This window comes from Drosophila arizonae, chromosome 5 (genome assembly GCF_054131065.1).
Source record: "Drosophila arizonae isolate 15081-1271.41 chromosome 5, UAZ_ARI_1.0, whole genome shotgun sequence".
NCBI lineage: Eukaryota > Metazoa > Arthropoda > Insecta > Diptera > Drosophilidae > Drosophila > Drosophila arizonae.
This window is the reverse complement of record NC_142925.1, coordinates 7,972,653-7,995,768: the sequence shown is the minus strand read 5'-3', so window position 1 is coordinate 7,995,768 and position 23,116 is coordinate 7,972,653. Positions and strand designations below refer to the sequence as shown.

General features: G+C 33.8%; 1 protein-coding gene and 1 long non-coding RNA gene across 3 annotated transcripts in view; one reads left to right on the top strand and one right to left on the bottom strand.

The window, feature by feature from the left end:
• Positions 1–19,617, bottom strand: part of KCNQ (KCNQ potassium channel) — a 63,425-nt gene extending 43,808 nt beyond the window's left edge. The window contains exons 1-2 of one of the 2 annotated variants that reach the window (XM_089470287.1): positions 18,942–19,617; positions 2,378–2,446 (exon numbers count right to left, since the gene is read on the bottom strand). In XM_089470287.1, the coding sequence (XP_089326413.1) occupies positions 2,378–2,379 (2 nt within the window). In that variant the 5' untranslated portion in view covers positions 2,380–2,446; positions 18,942–19,617. The remainder of the gene's footprint in view (positions 1–2,377; positions 2,447–18,941) is intronic. The other variant, XM_089470290.1, reaches the window with a different exon arrangement.
• Positions 1–23,116, top strand: part of LOC149268439 (uncharacterized) — a 77,436-nt gene that overhangs the window by 15,905 nt on the left and 38,415 nt on the right. The window lies entirely within an intron of this gene.

Below are 23,116 nucleotides of genomic sequence, written 5' to 3'. Positions count from 1 at the left end.
TTATTTGCGGAAATTATTTAGAATATTTGGTTTGGCTGCGTTAATTAGCCAGGAAAACCAAATAGTTGGGGTTTGTGAAAATTATGAAATGTGAGATTTTGGGCAGAAGCAATCAAAAATGTAATTTGAATTGTTGCTAGAGATGATGAATTTTAAGGAATATAATAGGGAATGAAGAAATATCATTTTATAAAATTAATATGTGGGTAAATATTTGAAATTGATTTATAGAAATATATAGCTGAAAAATTGTGAAAATTTATTGAATATAAATTGCAATAAAAATAATAGAAAAAAATTAAATTTTTTTAAATTGTTCCATTACCATTTATTATTATATAAACACAAATTAATCCACGAATAAATACAAATTTTTATCTTTAAAATTTTTAAAATGCTTTAAAGCTTAACTTTGGTATATAACTCTGATTTTGGTTTAATAATATTATATTATATTATAATATATATAATCATTTATCCTTTGCTACCAAAAGCTTCCTTCATAATCCAACCTCACAGTCTTAAAGCTCAACGCCGAATATAATTTCCCCAAATATTCGATAACTTCTTTTGGCATTTAGCAACTTCTCAGGCCATTGCCTATATTGACTATGTATATTGACATTGTAATAAATGGTCTCAAATGTTTCATTAGAGTCTATGCTTTATCTGATCTGTCGTTTAGTTTTTCGTAATGGACACAGCAGTATCAGCTCAATCGGCGCGTCAACAATGCATATATCATATATCGCATTAGGCAGCCGCCCACATATCGAAAGTAATAAAAGTTTCGTGCCGGGCATAAATCACTTAACACTTTGCTCATAATCGCCGAGGGGCCGAGCCAAAAGGAAAACAAATCTAAATTAGAATGGAAACAAGAGAAATTGAATTGAAATATAGAGCCAGAGCAACCACCACACAGTCACACAAACACACACACACCCACATTTAGGCATAAACAAGGCCCACAGAAATTTAGAGATTTGCTTTTGATTTTTAATTAGTTTTCATTTAGCTCTTTTTTTTTTACTTTCGCATTCCCTAATTAACTAATATGCAGAGTAAACAAACATGTTTAATTACACGAGTTTTTTGTGTTACCTTCATTCTTCTCGTTTTTCGCTAATTGCCCGTAAATTAAAAGGCGAACGTGTGCGGCCCAGCGGAATAGACCAAAAATTGATGGTGTTTTAGGCCAAAGGCTAGCTTTTGATGCCAGAGGGTCAGCTACAAATTGCAGGCTGAACGTAAATTTCACTCTAGCTCTAGCTGCACACTATCGATTCTGCCTTTCAAATGGCACGTTGGACAGGATAGGGTCATACAGGCATAAACACATACCCATATACATACATATGTGTATATATACAGGGCTGTGCAGCTCGACACTGATTTGGCTTAAGCGATAAAAGTGGGAAAGGTGCCTTTTGTGCCGGCGCCAGAGCCACGCCAAGCATAACAGTTTAAATGCGAAGAGGGTCTATTAAAAAACAAAATGGAGTACATGCCAGTACACGCACACACTCACACACACACATACGTACATACACACGCACACCCGCAGTAAAGCCAACATGCAATTTATGAACAGCTTTTTGCTGGCGGGCCAAAATGCTCGTTTGAAGCTAACGAAATGTTGCAAGCGAAACCAAGTCCAGCCCAACCTGACAAAAGCAACAAGAAGTTGAGGCAGAGAGTGAAAAAATACTAGGGAATACTTTGAGTACGCGCAAGAAAAGGTAGCGGCAAAAAATGTAGAGAAAGAATGTGAAAAAAAAAAAACGTGAAGCGCAGGTGAGAGCAGTCAAGTCCTACTTAGGGCTGGCTTTATTTTGCGTGTGTGTGTGTAAGTGTGTGTGTGAGTGTCTGTGTGTGTGTTTGTGCCAGCAAATTGTAAAGTCTACTCCAGGGAGCTAGCGAAGTTGTTAGACGAATGGTAGTTTATATACCCTATGCTACTTAGTAAAGCGGGTATATTGACTTTACAAATTGGTATTTGCCATAAGACTGTTACGGCTTATAGCCAGATCAAAACCTCTCCTCACACCGGGCTTTCCACATTTCCGAATTCAGCTTTTGGTATACGAACTTTTAAAAAATTTGAGAAAATTTTAGTTTTAAATTTTTCAAGTAAAGTAAAGTATATATGAAAACATTTTTTTTATTTATAAATTCTATAAATTGTAAAAAAATCATACTTAAGCCTCTATCTTAGAAACATGCGAGTGAAAAGATCGAGAGAGTAGAGAAAAGTAGAGAAAATTCAGCGATAGTTGCAGTTTCATTTCTACAAGCATATAGAATCGATATAGTCATGCAACTGTAAACAATTTCTAAATATATTTATTCTTTTTACTAAATAAATGTGTCTTACATTGGAGCTTTTGTGGTTTTACGTCCGATCAATAGCAATTAACGTTTCGATATATACACTAAATAAAATCTGAAAAATTCAATTGTATATGTGATTGTATATAGTTGTATTTCCAATAATTACTATATGATATTTACTATATATATGTATATGATATATAATATATATTGTATATATTAATTATATATTAATCAGTTTTTTATTTTACATAAATTTTGTTTTTAATATATCAGTTTTAAAAGTTGCCAATGTGAGATTTTGTATAATTATTTTTCATATAATTTTTATATATTATATTATTTATTTTTTATATAAATATATTATATAGTATAGTATATTATTTATAAAAATTAATATTATTTATTTATTATATTTTTTATATAAATATAGTATATAGTATAGTATATTATTTAAAAAAGAAATCCTTAAATTAGAGAGGCGAGTTCAACCGGAGAGTAAATTTTGATTAGAGTCTGCTTTGATTTGACAAGGCTGACAAGAGACAAAAATCTAATTAGAGGCGCAAATCAATTATAATTAAATATGCAAATCTCATTAATTGCTTAATTGAGATAACAATTTCATTTTTGATTGTCTGTCAAGCTCATATATATTCTTAAAAAATATACTATATCAACTAACTCAACGCGCAGTCGCTCAAGCCCTATTTCTAGCTAGTTTATCCCTTAGCTTGTTGCTGTCGCTTGCAATGGATTAAATTTGAAACAAAAAAAAAACAAAAAGTAGAAATTGAAAGTAACTCAGCGGTCGGTCGATGGGTCGCTCGCTCGCTCCATCTGTGGGGGCGTGTCACAGTGAGTGCCCGCAGTAGATGAACGGCCAATGTGCACAATGAAACTTTTGCATTGCATTCGTGCGCCATAAGCCGTGAAAGTTTTATGTAAATGTTTTATGCTAAAATATGTGCCAGGTCGCCGTTCGGACCGGGGCAGCACTGGGGATAGGTATTGATGTGTCCAAGCTGCATGCTGCATGCCACATGCCACATACCACCTGCCAGGCAGCGAGGTCAACTTCAGCCACGTTGTGATATATTGGCGCACAAGGCGTCGACTGCAATTTGTAGCGAAACTTTTATTAAAGCGAATCAAAGCAACAGCAACCGGCTACAGCAGCTACAACACCTGTGGGGCTGACTCTGACTATGCCACCGCCCACTCAATCAATCCCTTAATATTCACAGAAGGCAGCCAAAAGTTATTTTTTGGAATATTTCGTGTTCTACTCTTCATTGAAAATGGGGAAAAGCGGGTGTAAAGGACTTATCAGCATATATACAAATGTAAGTGGAGGAAGGCGTGGCAAATAGGCTATATATACATTATATATATTCATGATAAAGTCAGTTGTAACATATATATTTTTTAATCATGCCGACAAGTTGACTCAATCAAGCCAAGTCGATTTTTCAGCAATTTCGCAGTTTTTTTTTTGGGGTATTTTGCAGTCAGGCACACCCCACTCACACTAGACACTAACAAAAGGCATGCGAGCGTATACTATTGGCATTCAGTATATTTTTTTATTCACGCCTGAGCATGTTATGAGTGTGTTATGATAAAGGAAATATTTTTATTATGTTTTCAGTTTCGTTGTCTGTTTCAGATTTCGGTTTCAGTTTCAGTTTCAGTTTCAATTATGGCTGCAGCTAAAAATGTAATTGCCAAAAGTGTTGCACACACACAGACATACCTACACACACATGTCAGCAACTTTTTCAATTTCATCATGAAAATGGAAAGCAGCTGCATCCTTTCCACACTAACTTTGCCCATGTGAGCTCTAATTCTGTGTAAACATTGTGCAGTTGGCTTAAAACAAAAACTAAGTAGAAATAACATTAAATATTAATTTAAGTGTTTTTACAATAATTGCAGCTTTCTGCTAGAGTTGCTAAAACTATTTAAATATTGTAGAACTATTGAGAATTACATAAAAGTTGAACTTTGCCATTCTTTCTAAACACATTTAAAATATAAAAAATTCTTTGCTTTTAATCTAGTTATGCCTCTAACTGACCTTGCTTACAATCTGCCGCAATTATTTGTCATAATTTGATGCAATTCTCATGGGAAATTCCATTTAAGTGTGCTTTGATTTATTTTCTTGATAAATAATGCCATGAATAATATTTTACATATTTGTTAGGCACATTTTTTGTATACTTTGCATATAATGTATATGCTATGAGTGCACAAATTAGTTATTTAGTTCAAAGGGCTATAAAACGTCTAGGGTTTTGCCTAAAATTCTCATAAAGCTTTTGGAAAATGAGTTTAAGCACGAAACTGTAGAAATGCTCAAGGTTAACCATTATCTTTGAGCTGAAGCTCTGAATTTTTGTGAGTAATTTAGTTTGCTGTAAATTATATAAATATATTTATATTACTACTTATAATAAATTGTAATATTTAAAAGAGTGAAACTAACAAGTAAATATAAAAATTTAGGTCAATTAAATTTTTATTCGATATGAAAATCATCATTAAAGCCTTTGAATTTTGAGCAAAAAAAAAAAAAAAAAAGATAAAAATGTCGGAAAAAAATTTTTTTTTATATTAATTGTTTGCGCTTCAGACCATTAGAAAATAAATATAAATTTTCTGTTAAATTCCTAATTATTTTTCCTAATAATGTATGGAATTTTTTTTACATTTTCCAGTTTTGCCTCAACAAAAAATTAATTAACCAATCAACCCGCAAGCCCGCATATGTATTAAATAATTTTATTTAAACTTAATTTAATTTGTTTTAAATTCTGATTTTTCCTTATGTACTTTCCTTCCCTTTAAAGTGAACAAACAATCTCTACTGAAATATTAGATTTTTTAATGATAAATAAATTAATCAATTACTTTGTAGTAATATTTTTCTGACCGCGACTGTATATTAAATACGTACAAAATAATTGTTACAAATTAATGTATATATAAATGTGTACCCGAAGCAAACCGAAAGGGAGACGCGTTTCTATTGAAGTACTCAAATCGAATCACAGGATTCGTGCGAACTCACACAGAAAGCAAGCACATAATCTGATTGTCCCGGGAAGTTGGACTGACCTTGTGCCATTTGCAGCGAGTACGAGTCATTTTTATGGCCGACAACATATCCGTGTGTATAATGGTTAAGTATATTCTATATACATACACATACATACATATATATTTACGTATATTTCTGTGTGTGACCCAAAGGGGTTTCGGCGCCCTAATGGAGAAACGCAATCAAATGCCATGTGTCAACGGCTATTGAGTGTTTGCCTCCGATGTACATGTCAACTTTAGCTATAACTTAACCTGCTGCGCCCTCGCTCTTCAGCTCTCTATCTCTCTCTCTGTCTTTCGCACCCCTTACTCTGTCCCATTTGCGACCTACAGCAGCGGCAAATAATTTGTCGTGCACTTCATATTTTTGCTTGGGCCCGTAAAGTCAACAACAACAACACGAACTACAACTACAACAAAAGAAAAGTAACAAAAAGTGGAGCAGTCAGCGCCATTTCATGCCACAGGCCAATAAAATGGCCAAGCTGCTGAGCTGTCGTCGGCTGGCGCTGGGGGGCGTGGCCGGGCTTAACTTTGCGGCGACCCAATTCCAGACGTGCCTTATCGCAGATAGAGGTCTATAGTAGCTCTCGGAATACCTCAGCAGCAGTGTGTGCGTGTGTGTGTGTGTGTGTGTGCCAAGAACATCATAATTAAGCGCACTAATTTAATAATAATATTGCCTAGTCAAGAAAATATTCGTATATTTTGGATAAATAGCCGCATTTAGGTCTGGGTTGGCATATTAATTAGACACACACACACACACACATGCATACACATACATCAATATATATTGATGTATATAAAAGTTTGGTTAGTTGGTTTTCCCTCTGGTTTAGTTGGCAAATGTTGTACGCGATTTTCGTGACAAACGCCAGCGGCACGCATATTTAATCAATTATACAAATTGCCAGCATGTAAATTGCAGTTCACAGAAATTTGTAGATTTCCATCGCTCAGGTGCGAGCCGCCTAGAGCAGGTGGGCGCGCATTGAAAAGCCGACTTCAATCTGATTAAATACAACATAAATTGTTGTGTGCGCAAGTCGGCGCTTATCAACTGAGTCGTATCACAAATGTGCGCCAATTTTTACAAAACATGCCAAAAGCACACACTTACACACATATATACATATGCATATATATACGCACATACATATACACATTCACCTTAATGGCATTCAACATTTTGCACGTAAATTAAAAATAAAAGGCAGGCGCGCATAATTTTCAATTTTCATGCAACGTTAAAAGCGCTGAAAAATGATATTGAAAAACGAAACTTAACGATGGGCCCAAAGCGTCAGAAACAGCAGAGGGAAAGAAAGGGAGACACAGAGTGAGAAAGAGAGAGAGAGAGAGAAAAAGAGAGAGATTGCATAGGTAGGTAGGTAGGTAGGAGCTGGTAGCTGGGAGACGGCGCATTATTAGAAGTTAAAAGTTTGGTAGTTACACTTAGCAAAAAGTTTTGGTAAACAAATTTACGAGCTGCTCATAAAATATAAGAATAACTTTTGCTAATATATTAAAGCTAGAACAGACTTTGTTCAAAGGGGAAAAACTTATAGTAGCTAAATTGTAAAACTATATAAAAGAAAACTACAGACTAAAATTAATATTGAAATAATCTCCAGGAGAAAAAAATTATAGAAAATAAAATATAAATGGAATAATATATGTATTAAAATTAATAATGAAATAATCATAAGAAGAAAAGGAGACTGAAAAAATATATAAATAGAATAAAAAAATATAAAATATATCCGAATTTGTTCAAAGGAAAAAGTATTTTTCAAAATAATCAACAACAAAAACTAAATATAAATAAAATTCTATAATAAATTAAATATATTGAAATAACATATACAAATAAAGTAGAAATCAAATTGTTTCTTACTCAAATTGTTAATCAATTTAATAAATTTGTAAAAATTTTTAAATATTATACAATTTTTAATTAATTAATTTAATAAATTTGTAAAAAATTATGAATATTATACAATTTTTAATTAATATTACAAAAAGATAGAAAGGAAATTTTGATGAAATTTCAATATTGTGTTCAAAGTTTTCTTTTATTAAAAAAGTTGCTAAAATATAAATTGCAGAAGTTTATTTTTAATAAGAAAATTGTTAATATGCTCTACTCAAAATTGTGGCAATTTCACCTGTGCGTGCCACAAACACCTCTTGTAAGTTAACTGGCAATAGAAACTCTGCACCAGGCAAATTAAATCAATTATGAACTTTAATTATTTTTCGGTCAGTGTATATAAATGAATTTTTAAGTGTGTATATAGGTATATAATATAGTGTATGTATGTATGTAAAGAGAGAGAGAGAGAGAGAGAGAGTGTGTGAGAGAGAGAGTTGCCCGCAGTCAAGTTGCTGGCAATTCCCTCATAGCTAAAATGGGTTTTGGCCGCAAAAGCCGCAGGACACACAGAAACTTGCACTGGGAAGCGTCTTGAGTTGTTGTTGTGCCCGAAACTAGCTTTGAAGTTAACCCAAGGAACTTGGCACAAAATTTAATAACTCGCGACAAATTAACTTAGACAGCACACAGATGAGTGAGCTTAGGGAGGAGGGAGCTGGGGGGTGGGTCTGGAATGCAAATTGCTTAAATACCAAAGTGTTATTTGCTTGAGTGGCGTGGCGTGGTCGCCGTGACGTCATTGTCAATGGATTTATTACGCATACGCCGCATGTGCAGCAACAATTTAGTTGGCCCCATTTGCAGAACGTGTTTTTTATACTACTTCTTCTTCTTCTTCTCCCTACACACGCACACACATACACACGCGCATATGTATATATTACTTTGTTCCTTTATGTTGGTGTTGTTGTTGTTGCTGTCAACAAAAAAGTTTACACCGTCTGGCGTTCAATTTGACGTTCAGCTGTGTTGCTGCTGCCATTGAATGTCATAAAAATGTGTTTGAGGTAAGCTAACAATAACAAATAAACACACAAATGCTCCGCCTACCTCTACCGCCCACTAGCATATGTTAGCAAGTGTGTGAGTGTGTGCGCGTGTGTGTGTATGGGTTTATTCACACATGCAAATGGCAAGGCAGCTAAATAAATGCTAGACAAAACCAACTATGCGATACCAGCACTTGCTACACATTTGATTTCATATGCTGAAATTGTTTCATTTCTGTATTATTGCTGCGCAGCCTGGCAACCCTGGCCTGGTTAACAGCTGCCGCTCAAGACATTTACATTTAAATGTGCAAGGAGTATTTTTTTTTATTGAAGTTCAAAGAATATGAAAATGAAATGCTTTCAAATATGAAATATTGAAAAAAGAAAATGATTTTCTTTTCTTTTTTTTGTGGCCCCTTATAGAAATAGTCCAAAAACACTTTTCAAAGTCAGAGCATAAATACTTGAAATTTCTTTGACTTCCTGCGGCAATTAGCATATTACACCAACTGCTAATTTATTCATTCAGCGCAATTACTTTATTAAAGATATAAAATGAAATTGAGATGTTTTTTCAAGTGAAACATTGTCTTGCCTTGCCTTGCCTTGCCTTGCCTTGCCTTACCTTTCCCTGCCTTCCCCAGTTTAAGCAGTTGACAACCCTTTTGGCACTTAAGCAAACGTTCATAATGCCGTGTAGCAACAAGCTGAGAGGGTTGAGCCATGTGGAGCCGTAGTGAACAGCAAATGCTCTTGCAGGCATACTTTGAGATGTAGATATATATGAGCATTTACTGTTACATTGCAGCTCCACATAGCTCAAGTTGATATCTGATATGTGTATAAGAATTTGACATATATATCAATTTTTTTACAATTTGTCTGATGATAGCTGAGTAGTTGGTTTAATGCTATTTATATAAGTATATGACACACGTTAGGCTTTTATTTTTGGAACTTTATCAAAATTTTTATAAGACATGTTCATTGTTAACAAATTGATATATGAGCTATAAAGCGAGTAAAATTTAAGCTTGATTAGATAAAGTTAAGTCAAGTCAAAGAGGGTCTCGCCCTAATGTAGCTGTTTCTAAAAATAATAATATATATGTATACTAAATATTTCTTGTTATAAAAAAATTAAATGTATGCAGGTATCAATATTTATTATATATATTATTACTATAATATATAAACAAAAAAAATTTTTTTAAATATGTATATAAATATATAGAAATGTTCTTAATAGCAAAACTTGTTTATGTATGTCCTTCGTGTGACTGATAAATCTGGACAATTTTTGTCTTCAATCTTGCGAGTCTTGCCCGGTTTGTATAAGCTTATATACCTCTGTTATAAGTGACTAAAATACCGCTGAGTCAATAGTCTAGTTCTTTTAGAAACACAAAAAAAAAAAAAAAAAAAAAAAAATTTTAACTGAACTCAGCTGTTAATAAATCAACAAAGTTTATTTTGCTACAAAGAGTTATGGCAAGAGCGAAACAGATCAAAACTGAAGGAAGACTATAATATGAAACTTAATTTATTATTATAATATATCAATCCTAGCACTAAAAACATTTGCCTTAATGGCTAAGCAAGCCAAGCAGATGCTGCATTGGCTTATCAGCTAGATAAAACTAAAAATAAAAATAAAAATAAATTTCGAATCCGTTTTGCTAAATCAGTGCAAATCTGATATATATATGTATAAATATACCTCATAAAAATTCGGCAACAAAATGCCTGAGAAAATAAGAATACCTTAAGCAAAGGCATAAAAAAGTAAACAAATATGAGGTGTACTGTTGGGGTTTCGCTGTATGTGTGAGGGTGCCTATGTGTGTGAATATATTTTATGTCTGTGTATGTGTGTGTGTGTGTGTGCAGTGCTATTCATTTTCGAAAAGCTGGCAAAAAGTTGCTGGCAATAAGCTCAAGCAACAGACGACGCAACAGCCACAACAGAGGCTGTGTGGGCGAGGGCTAAGTAAAGCAGCAGCAGGAGCTGCAGAGGATGAAGAAACCGAAGAGCAAGAAGAAGACGAAGGGAAGCTGCTAGCAGGAGCTGAGCAGAAGTGGCAAGAGCTAGTGACAGGCGCTGCTGGGGCAGCTGCCAAAGCCAGAGCCAAGAGCCAAGAGCCAACAGCGTAGGCAACGATTTTTAAAGTCTAACGCGCTTATTTACACATTGTGCCACATGTGGCACTGAACAATTTACATATGCCTGAGAGGGGGAGGGAACGAGAGAGGGAGTATATATGTGTGTGTGTGTGTTATTGTGTCACTGCTTTACAATTTTGTGAAAATTCAAGTTGCTACGTTTAATACTTTTGCTCTGACGCCATTTTGTACACTTGGCTGCATGGCGCACACATCCGGTTGCCAGCAACAACAATTAAAAAAAAAAAAAACACACACACACACAAGCCAGAAGAAAATAAGGAACGAAGCAACCGTCCCGCCCCACGCCCACTTAACCACAATGAGCGCCAGCGGCTTAGCACCGTTCCGAGTCGCCAGTTGGTTAAGCGTCTTACACACAGACACAGTCGACTGGGAAGGCCTAAGAGGAGTGGAAAGGAATCATCATTATAATGCCATCACATACGCTCTCTATCTCAGTCACTACCTCCACACCTCCACACCTCCCCACCTCCCTCTCTCTCTCTCCTCGTCACTCTCAGCCTGCACACAAAAGGCGACAAGTCTATTTCACTCCTGTGCCAGTTTATTTTCCATCCTCTTCCTGCTTAGTTATAGAGTCCTTACTTATAAGTATATTTTTGGTATAATTGACAGTGCTGCTAAATGCTTTGTGCCTTAACTCTGATGCTCCTGATACCCTCTAATTTCGTATGCAACTTGGGCTGAAGGTAGCTGCTCATTATGCTAATCTCTTCTTGCACGCAATATTTGTTGCATAAATTATTCCTTTCAAGTTTCGAAATATTGCAATCTGAAGGGGATATTTATGAATCGATATTCATATTGAAAAGGTCCTTTGCATAGTGAATAAAATACGAAATTGAAAGTGTTCTTAAATATATAAAGAAATATTCTAAAGCCTCTTTTAATATGCCTATTTCTAAAAAGTCTTTCAATATGCGTATGTGTGTGTTTTTCATAATAGACTATGAGCAGAGGTCGATATGGCTCTAAGTGTCCTATTATACTATATCATATATTATTATACTATGTATATACTATACAAAGTGTATATATTATATATGTATATTACACCATTATTATTATCTGAACTGTATTTATTTGCATATTTGAATTTGAATACTGGTAATGTTAGATTCCATCAGCAGACATTGCTCCTTCCTTACATAGCGATGCTATGCTATTAACAGCATTATGCTCTATTAACAGCATTATGCTCTGTTAATAGCATAACTCCCACGTCAGTTCTTCTACTGGTTCTCTTGCCACTTCTTTGTAACTTTCTTCTCTTTAAAAGTTTCATTTATTTTTGGAATTTTATTATATTAAATTATATTTAAACTCTGCATAATATTTATATAATAATATTTACTTTATGTATATATCTCAAATGTTTGGATGAAGAACTCTACAAATACACATTAAATTTCTATAATAGTCCAATATATTTTCCGTATGATTAAAAAACCCCCAGGAGACTTCCATCAAACCAATTAACATCTGTAGAATAGTCTCATCATTTAGCTCATTTTAATGAGCATCTTTTGGTCACGCACTCCCATGGCTAGACCAATTTTGCCTATTCTCCTTAGCTTAAGGGCATATTTCACTTAAAAAACGGCATCAAACAAAAGGCAAAAAATAACGAAGAAAAACATTTTAACTTGAGGCCGCCTTCTGTTAAATGGCGCGTAAAATTTCACACTCAATTTGTGTGTGCGAGTGTGTGTGATTGTGTAGGAGAGTGTGAGTGTGTTTTAAAGGGTCTGCATTTGATTTTTGGTATTTTTTGCTGTTTAATATTCGTGTGGCTTAATAATATGAAATTTATGCGCATATTATTTTATATTTTCTCTCTTTTTTTTTTGTATATAATATGCTTAATATTTTGTTCATTTTTTACAGTATTTTAACATATGGCACGCTCGATTTGATTTGCCAGCTCTTCCACATTGTTATAAATATTTAAATATGCAATCAGAATCATTTTGCTGTTAACATAAAAACTATTTTAAATTAATATGCTAACATCAAGCGGAAGAGAAAGAGAGAGAGAGAGAGAAACCAGCTTCATTTTATATAAAATCAGATTTAACATTCAAGGTAAAAACAGAAGAGCATTTACGCCCATCTTTTGTTCAGCTGTGCAAAGCTTAAATTATTCTTTGGACCACAAAACACAAAAAAAAAAAAAAAAAATAGAACAAGAAAGAACGTTGCACTTTGGGGCGTTACCGACTGCAAAATACTCATTCATACTAATTAAATTTACTAGCTGCTAATTTGTAGAGGAAACATTTGTATCTGATTTGCCACGCCCACATGGGCGTAGATGTTTTTTTTGTCAATCGGAGTAGACATTCCAAATATTAATTTCCTTACACTTCAACTACCAAGGTTAAAGAGATACCGAAAAATATTCGCCACGCCCCTAGGGGCGAAGTCTTGCTCCTAATTTTCTAACCTTTGGCTTCCTCAGCGGCTAAATGGTTTGGACAGGCGAGCACTGCTCAAAACCAATATTCCCCTTGCAATTTCATGAATGCATCTAACAAGCAAAAAAAAGAAGAAAATCTCTTGGAATAATATAAATAAAATGCAGCATTTTCTGTGCATTCAGTTCTGTGCAAGGACAAATTTTTCGCAATTTACCCAAACAGAAATTCTATGCCAAGAAAATTTTCTGTTAAACAACATTTATAATTGTTAAAATAAATCGGTTTTAATTTAAGCTGCCCGGGCATCAAGTCAACTGTGGCGCTCTTTTAATGTCAAATTTTAAGTGAATTTCTCCAAATTTCATTTACTTTTTAATTAATGTCGGTAAATTGTTAAAAGTCAATTATAAATTAATAAATTCCGCATTTTAGCTGCTGCTTAAAAATGTGATTTTTGGTCAGCTTTGATGGCCTTATGCTGCCTAAAATTTATAATTTATTTCGTTTCTATTTATAATTTTATACATTTTCAAATTTTATGTTTTTGGCAGTTTTAAAATGCGAATTTATAATGAATATGAAGTTGGGATTAATTTGAATATGTTCTGAATGTTGATTTATTTTTTATTTAATCTATATAATAATTTCATAATTTTAAAGTTACTTCATTAGCATGCAAATTGGAGTTGTAGCTGGGAAAACTTTGAAAAAAGTGGGAAATGGACTGAGTTTTGTGAAAGTGAAAGTGAGTTTTGTGAAAAGAAGTATTTTGCCTAAATTTTTTTAGAAATCTTTGAGCTGTTTAAAAGTTGATATAATTAGAAAAAAAAATATTATTTTTAATTTCGCTGAATTTCAAATTAGGAAATAAGAGGAATAAAGTAATATTAATAATAATAAATCATAAATTTGGTATTTTTTTGTATACATTATTTCTGTGCATATAGTTTTTGATATATTTATTTATTTATTTTTTTAAATTTCTTTATATCCTTTTTTTTATTATTTTTATTTACTTTAAATATTTTTTTTTTTATATATTATTTATACAAAAATCAGTTTTATAATTTTCAATGAGTTCAATTTTAATCATTTCAATTTTTAGCCTTCATTTGCTAACAAGTGCAAAATGTTAAATAATTTATATCCAAGCCAACTGCAAAGAAAATTCCCTTCAAAAAAATAATTTTAAAGCCATTTGTAAAAGGTGCTGTAAAAAACGTTCACCAAAGACTCTGGTAAGCTCGTAATCGGTTTTCAGGCACACAGAAATATTTTTTTTTTTGGTTGTCAGCCGAAATTGAATTCAAAGAGCGATGCAGAGAATCAGAAAAAAGCCAATGCTATGGAACGAAAGGATTTTCGATAAGATTAGCTGAGACTTAAGCGTCAACAACTTGACAACATATGGCCTAACTACCTATACTGAAGGCAAGCTCCGGTTCCTCGAAAGATAAATGAAAATGCTTCGACGACTTGATTAAAACAAAAACGAGACAAAGAGAGGAAAATGCTGGAAGCTGACTCTGCTGCGCGTTACCAGGGCCAACAAATCCCATAAACAATTCTGATTGCATTTCATTTAGTAATGTCAAATGTCATTTGTGAAAACGCGAGCGGTGGGCAATGGTGGTGGGGGAGAGGTGGGCGTGTACAATAAGCAGAGAGATTACTGTAACAGACAGGCGGAGCGGTGGGGGGCGTACTGCTGTGAGCAATTTTGCTTTTGGGCATGGCAATAGATGTTTGGGCACATGAATTGAAATATTTGTGTGTGTGTGTGTGTGTGTGTGTGTGTGTGGCATTAGCTACTATTTGCTCACTCCCATCCGATCCAATACGATACGATACGATACAAGAGTGGCCATTAACACACAGCTGGCGCCCTGTGCAGCCCTGTGCAGCAATTCGTCTGCCCGAAAATTTCGAATGCGAAAAAGTTTTCTCTTTTATTCTGGTAAATGTTGTAATTGATTTACAAATGCAAATGTTTAGCACACGTCCTTCAAGGCGACAACTGGCAAGGCCCAATGAACTTTCCCCCTACCCCTACCACTCCGCTTCTCTGTCACAGTTACAAAAAACTGTTTTAGTTTTCCCCTGACATTGCCCACCCTCATACTCTCTCTCTCTGTCTCTCTTATAGGGGCTATAGCATTTCAGGCACGTACCAAATTTCTGGCTTATCTTTAGTGCAGGCCTCTTTATCTGGCCGGGGCTGCTTTAAATATGCCTTTTGTTTGTTTGTTTGTTGCTTTTGTTGTTGCGGCTCTTTAAAGCAGTTAAGTACTAGCAAACGAACACACACAGACAAACTCACTCAACCTGATGGGGGCTGTTTGGGAAACTAATTGAATCCGAGCTGAATTGTTGCGTATAAATTTTCAATTAGTTTTAACTTAGTTTTGCAAAAAGGAAATTAAATTTATTTTCTAGTTATATATAAAAAAAAAAAAAAACAAAATAAATTAAATAGAACATTTTCTACAACTAACTAGAAAAGTCTAGAACATTTTTTTTTTTTTTTTTTTAAGTCAAAATAAAGTATTAGGTTCTGTCTGTGTACCACTCAAAACTTAAATGTTTCTTTCGATTAAAAAAAAAAAACTATTATATAAAAAAATATATATTATGTAAAAAAAATTAATATTTTTATTTTATTATTTTTAATTTTTTATTGTATTCATTATTTTAATTACTCAAATATTAAAAATAAAATTAATGCATCATATTTATTGTTATTAAAGCTATGTATTCAATTAATTATAGCTTTCACATTTTTTCCTTTATATATCTCAAGACCCTTTTTTATTTTATTTATTTGTATTAAAATATTTTATATATTATATATATTAAATATATTACTTATCATAAGATAGCAAAATTTTATTCATGTTTCTATTCAAATTAAAAAATTTTTATTTATGTATCTTTAAAATATTTTACAATTTTATTATCTTTTACGAGTCGAAATCATCGTGACACCCCTGGAGAGTATCTTAGCCTCCCACTCCCGTCAATCACAAAAACCTCAAGCTCTAATTAATTATGCCTTACAGCATCATCTGTTGCAGTAGTAATTATGTAAGAATCAACACAAATTTTGTTTCCAACAAACTTTTACTGCTGTTAACATTGCAACAACAGCAAAGTTTCAGGTTTAAAAACAAACTACAGCTGTATTGATCAGAGCAATCAATTCTGAAATAGTCAAAATCTGTAAATTAACATAGACATCGAACATCGTTTTAATTACAAATATATATTCTATAATTCGCCGCAACTAAAACTAAAATGACGTTAAGCCATTTAATCACTTTAATGAATAGAATATAAATTTTGGAAATGCTGTAAAGCCTAAACAAATTGCTGTAAATAGGTTTATGGCAACAGTAAATTCATGGTCAAGGTCATTTCGGTTGTAAAACAATGTAATTATCGCCCGAAATTCTAATTATGCTAAAAATCTCGGCTATTATTTCTGTTTTTCTTCTGGCTTTTTTTTTTTTTTTTTTTTTTTGGCTTGCATTTAACTGTTTGAGAATTGTAAACACACGTTTTTTGTTTTGTTTTAACGTTGCTGTCGCTGGGAAGGCTTCTTGCCTTTAGCTTTTCTAATTTGAAATTGTTGTTAAGCAAATCGCCAACGCATTCCGCTCACATATTTTCACTCGTAGTTTTTAGTGTCCACAGTAAATTGGTTTGTCAGCAGCCAAAAGTCGCTGAGCGATATGCAGCAAGGGGAGCACCGTGCCATAGCGGTTGAAAGGGGTGCAAGAGGGGAGGGGGACGGTGTGATGGCTGCTTGGAGCATATTTCCGGTTTAAGATCCCGGCACGTAGCACTGATGGAAATGAAGTTGAAATTGGCAAAAGCTGCAAGCAGCCAACATCACTTCTCTCTCTCTCTCTATCTCTCTCTCTCTCTCTCTTTCACTCTAGCTATAGCTAGCTATCTATCTCTTTCTATTCGCACACTTTGCACACATTTTGACACTTAATCAGCTGGCGCTAAACAATTCTGTGATAATGCTTAACAAAAAAGATTTGTCTCTTTAGCTGACGGTTCCCTTAGCTATTTATTTAGCAATGTATAGGTGTATCTGTGTGTGTGTGTGTGTGTGTGTGCTTTGGCACCAACATGCCAATTCTTAAGAATCTTTAATGATTTCATTTCTACTATATATATAAACATATAAATATATATATTCATATACATATATTTATATATTTATAAAAGACTTTTTGTCGATATATCTTAAACACATGTTACTTCTGTTTCTTCTTCTTCTTCATTCTCATCGGCTGCAGTTAGCAAGCGAGAATGGATTTAAATAAAATATATATAAATACAGCTGTTATACACAGCACATTGTTACGTATATTTGATTTGATTTGCTCCTCTCCAAGTATTTGGCAGGCACTACAAAACAAATATTTGTATTGAATTTATGCATTCATTGGAATAGATTTTCATATTTCTCAATAAAATTTCGTTAAGTTATGGAGAACTTATTGACATTGCTGTTGATATATAGATAAATATATATTATATAAATATGTTTATATCTATTAAGGTATGGGTAAATAATTATCAACAAATCTATCTATATCTTGATATGAAAGCTGATTTTCATAAATTATTGTTAAATATTATTGACTTTGGCATTATTTATTTTTTACTTTATTTAAGCTTTAAATTTTATTCAAATTTATTAAATATTCATTTTAATTTTGTATTGTTTATTTCGTTTTTATCTATTTTTTTCAAATTACTTGATTAATTATTTTATTTAATTTTTTTTTTTTATATTTATTTATAATTTATACATTTTTTATTTTATTTTTTTTAATCATTAAGTTCATTAAGAATGAAAAATACGTTATTATAATAAATGGTAAATAAGTTTATGTGTATTATTATTATTATTATTTGTGATTTATTCCAAAATTAAATTCATTTACAATAAACCTAATTAATTATGTTCAAAAATTTAACAACTTGTTAAGGTAAGGTAAGGACTTGTTTTCAATAAAAAAAAAATTTCAGCATAAGCAAGTCAAATTTGAGGCTGATTTAGACGTTTTTTGTATATACTAAATTAGTATATACAAATACATTTCTGGCTAAGAAGTATAGCCAATAAACCGAATTTAATTTAATTGCTCAGAAAGAAATTCTCAAATATAAATACTGCAGATGTTCCTAGTAAGATAAAAAGTTTGAGTATAGTACTTAATTTAAATAATTTTAAATGTATTTATTCACTTTTTTATTAAAGAAAATTTCAGTTATTAATTCAGAAAAAATAAAAACAAATTGTAAAAATATTGTAGAACTAAATCTTTATTTATGTATCATAAATTATCTCTGAAAGCAAAATAATAATAATAATTCAAATATAAATTTATTAAGTATACGACCTGAGTTTATCAAAACACTTTAACTATAAATTTGCACTAAAATTTATACTTTAAATTTACTACGGATGTATATTGAAATATACTATATATACTATATCTGAAATCCCTCTCAAATCCGCTACAAATTTCCATGTAAAATGCTATTTACAAAGCTCTAAAATTTGCCGTAAAAAGTCTCAAATAAATTGCTCTAAATATTTATTTAATTCATGTTGTTTAGTGTTAAAAAATCGTGTGCAGACGTCTGGACTTAGGCGTTAAACATTTGTATATATGTAAATATATAGAGATATCGGACGATTATTTCCGCCGCCGCCAATGAGCGAAGCATTTAAAGAAAATGTAAATGAGAATATATTTTTTTTCCATTTTCTTATTTTCTTTTTCTGTTTCCCTTGTTTTTCACGCCAAGTTTTTGCATTAATTATATTAAATATTTGTGCAGTGTTTGCTAATTAAATATAATAATTAAGAAATGTGAAGCAATTGTCAAACAATATGATTAAAAAAGAAACAATTAAAAATTTTGTCGCACCTTTCTGCTGAGCTGCTTGCAATATCAGCAAAATAATTGTATTTTTATTTATTATTTGTTGTAGTTGTTGTTGTTTTTTGGTTGTTGAAGCGTCTTTGCGCCGGTTTTGTTTTTTTCGTATTTTTTTTTTTTTTTATTTGCTGTTGTTGTTGTTGTTGCTTGTTGATGGCTCAGCTTGTTGTTTATTTCTTGTTGATTGTACGCTTTGTTTAAGCCAATTTAAGCTTTTAATCAGCGCTTTTTGCTCGCACTACTACACAGAAGCAGGGCGCGACATACACGTACATACACACACACACAGACGTACGCACGCACGCTCCCACACAGACACACACACGCACGCACGCATAGACAGCAAGACGCGGCGCGGAGTTGTGCCTATTTATTTGTTTAACTCCAATTTGTTGCTATTGGTTTTATTATTCGATTGCCACGCGTGCCAAAATATGAAATTTTTATATTCTCTATATATTTTTTTACAAAATATATCTGGGTATATATGTATGTATACAATACAATTTGTATTATCACACGCACACGCCGCGCTTTGACGTCGATACTTTGATACGTATTGTAACTGTAATAGCCCGGAACGCAGCGGCGCAGCAGCAACGTTTGCCGTGGCGTGTGAACAGAACAGCGTCGTCTGCGATACTTGTGCGAAAAATTTTTTGCTACAAAAGATGCCGCCAATATAAGTACGTTGACGTTTGCGCTCAAACAGCGTCGCACTCAACGTGTGTGTTATCGGCTGTGAGTGAGGCGCATTGAGTGAGCGCGAGCGCTGTGTATGACCGTGGGTGGGGTGGGCTGGAGTGGGTGGCATTGGCAGGCAGCCACGAGCGCTCTCGTGCATACGTCATAGTTCGGCTTTTGGCATGCAGCAGCGAACATGTTGCGGCTCGATCGGAGTTGCGCTCAAACCAATCGGTTGCGACTCGCAACATGTTCGAGTTGGAAGCTCGCGCAAACTGTTGCCGTTTTTCGAGTGTTTGCAAATGAGCGCGAATGTGTGCGTGTGTGTGTGCGTGTTTGTGTGCATGTTTTGGTTTGAAGCGGCGCGGCGTTTATTTGCCTTGGTTTCAGTTTTCGTGCATAGCATGCGAAATTGCTTGAGTAGGTTGGTAGGTCACTGCCTCGACTCACTGCATTAGTGTGGGTGTGCGTGTGTGTGTGTCGCACTCCTTTTACGCTCTATGCGTGCGAGTGAATATGCGTGTGTGTGTGTGTATGTTTATTCAACTTGTCTATGTGTGCGCGACTGAGCTTAAGTTCATTAACGGCGCTTGCTTCGCGCAACAGTTCACGGCATGCGCTGCCTTCTATACACAAGCACACATACACACATGCCTATACATATATGTACATTTACATGACCGTTAGTTAGTTGTAAGAGATACTCACAGCACAATTTGGGTGCCGATTGCCCTCGCGTCTATTTGCCTCTAGCTGATTCAATAAATGGCACCGCATTTTCACAGTGGCCCTGCGTCGCTGCCGCTGTCGCAGTCGCTGTCGTCGTCTTTAGCTTATTCTTCTTCTGCTTCTGCTTCTTCTTCTAATGCCTGTTGTTGGTTTTCCCTTTTATTCTATTTTATTTTTTCTGTTTTGGGTGCGGTCCCCCATACAAATCTGCGGCCATAGAGCTGATGGATATTATTTGCACGTGCTTGTATGTGTTTGTTTGCCCTTATGCATACATTTGTGTATGTGTGTGTGCGTGCGTTTCTCTGTTTGTGTGGATTCCATTTGATGAGAAATCATATAAATAAAACGAGCTTTAGCTGAGCGAAATAATAAAGCGAAAAGGGTTTATTTTGATGGTTTCGCATAGATTCGCTAAGTAAATGTAATTACATTTAAGCTTTTTCTCTCACTTTGAACTTTTCCACGCAATCAAATCACAGTTAGAATTGCGGTTTTTATGTGCATTTTCTGCATTTGATGTTGGCAGCTTTTCCAAAAATGCTTTTGTATTTAAGTTTAATAATACAAATAGAAATTAGTTGAAAAATTGATTGACTTCGTATATTAATTATAAATTAATTTAGGTTTAAAATTAAAAATTTAATTTGAATTTATAAATTATTGTATATATAATATGAGAAATATAAATGTATTTTGGTTTGATTTAATTTTAGAATTTACTGGGAATTAGTTTAAAAAGAGATTGCATATTTTGCAGATACCCTGTAGTGTAGTTTATTTTAATTTTTTTTTTTTTTTTTAGTTTGTAAGAATTAATTATTTAATTTAATTAATTATTGATTTAAATTATTAGATAATTTTATTGTTAAAAGAAAAAATTTTATTGTTAATTATTGTACTGTTAAAGCTTACAAAAAATAGGTAAAAGACTCTAGCAATATTTTTTTTATACATTTGACAAGCCCCCGCTGAGATATTTTTAAATTTGTAAATTTTTAGTACATATAAAAAATTTTATTGTTTTTTCCCCATCATTTTTATGACATCATAAATATACCCAATTGTCAAGGTGTTAATGGGTATTTATGTATAGACAATCTTAAATTTTTTAAAGAGCTCATTTGGCAATAATGATGAGAATAATAATAATAATAACAATAATGATAGCAAATGTGCAGCAGATGGATACAAATTATTGTCGCCGTGCTGCAGCGCATTATTCTCTCCCTCTGTATGTGTGTGTATGTGTGTGCGCGTGTGTTTGGCTGGGAATGTAAGTGTGTCTGGGAATGCATGGCCATTTGGTGGGCATTTTTATGGCTATATATTTGTGTCTATTACCGCTAGCCAGGGCGCTAATTAAGTCCGCTGTTCGAGCTACCCACACGCACAATTTTTTGGCTGTTGCGAAAGGAGAGCGATACAAGGGGGTGGGGCTGGGGGGCTTGTGGCGGCAGCTGGCAGTGCGCTGGGGGGACTCATTAAAGGCAAATCCCAAATTAATTGGGTATTAGACACAATGCATTACGGGCAAAGCGAAAAGTGTTGCCTAGGCCAGGGCCACCAGACCCAGCCCTCCACTTTGGCTATAAAATGCGCCCAGAGAGGGGCGTGGCTGGACCATAAAACCGTCACGCATATATCTACACATATAGCAATAAAATAAGAAAGGGCAGCGAATATCGTCTGTGAACTGGCTTATTGATTCTACAGCCAGTTCTTCTATGTGGCCCCAGGCCAAAGGGTCATAAAAATATGAATGTAGTATAAAAAGCTAAAATAATTCATATTGTAAGGCATACAGGTTGTCCCCACTCTTCCACTGCCAGTGCCGTTCCCAACCTCTGCCATCTTCATCTTCTGCACTCTCTCTACCCCTATAAATATAGCATAAGTTTTTATGAAATATTTAAGCATATTTTTATACCCTTTCACGAAACTGAAACAAGTATATTGGTTTTGTGTAGTGGCCGTCTTGCTGTCTGTCCGTTCTTTAGTCTTCAAACTAGGAATATATTATATATAATATTATTATTATAAAGAGTCAGGATTTTTCCCATCCGCCCTTGGGGGCGTGGAAAATGAGCATTCTGTGCGCGATGACCCTGGACTGCAACGTTTTTACTTATCCTTGTTTATTGAGGCACATTTCTGTGCCGGGGACCCAGTTTATACTCTCTATATAAATATATATAATGTATGCAACCAAAGTCAGCAAATTCGAGTTTGACTATATTTTTGTTTGTATTTCAAAAATTGCAGACACTAAAACATACAAAAGCGTAGGCGGTTGGGAGGCGGGCGGTGGGAGGCGGAGAGGTGGGGCGGGTGCCCACCTCATAGAGAGACATAAATTGGCATTTTGTCCAGCTGGAGCAGAAAATGCTTTTTTGTTTGTTATGAGGTCGTCCAGGCGGCATTTTGTGCCTGTTTGTCCACGGCTCAAAGCTCTTTTACAGATTTATGCAGCCCCCGTTTACAGAGACAGCAATTCATATGCCCTTATTTCAGGCAAATTGAAATTTTAAATTCAAATCGAGTTTCTAACTTAAATGTAATATTTTTATACATTTTAGTAAAATATATTTTTGAGAATTTTATTTTACACAAATTTTAGACTGTGTTTATTTGCATTTAATTTAAATTATTGTTGACCATGCAAAAAGAGCTGAGACAAATTCAGTTAGCCAAATTGGTAGTAGAAAACAGAGAGATATAGATATAGATAAAGATTTTCTGAATTTAAT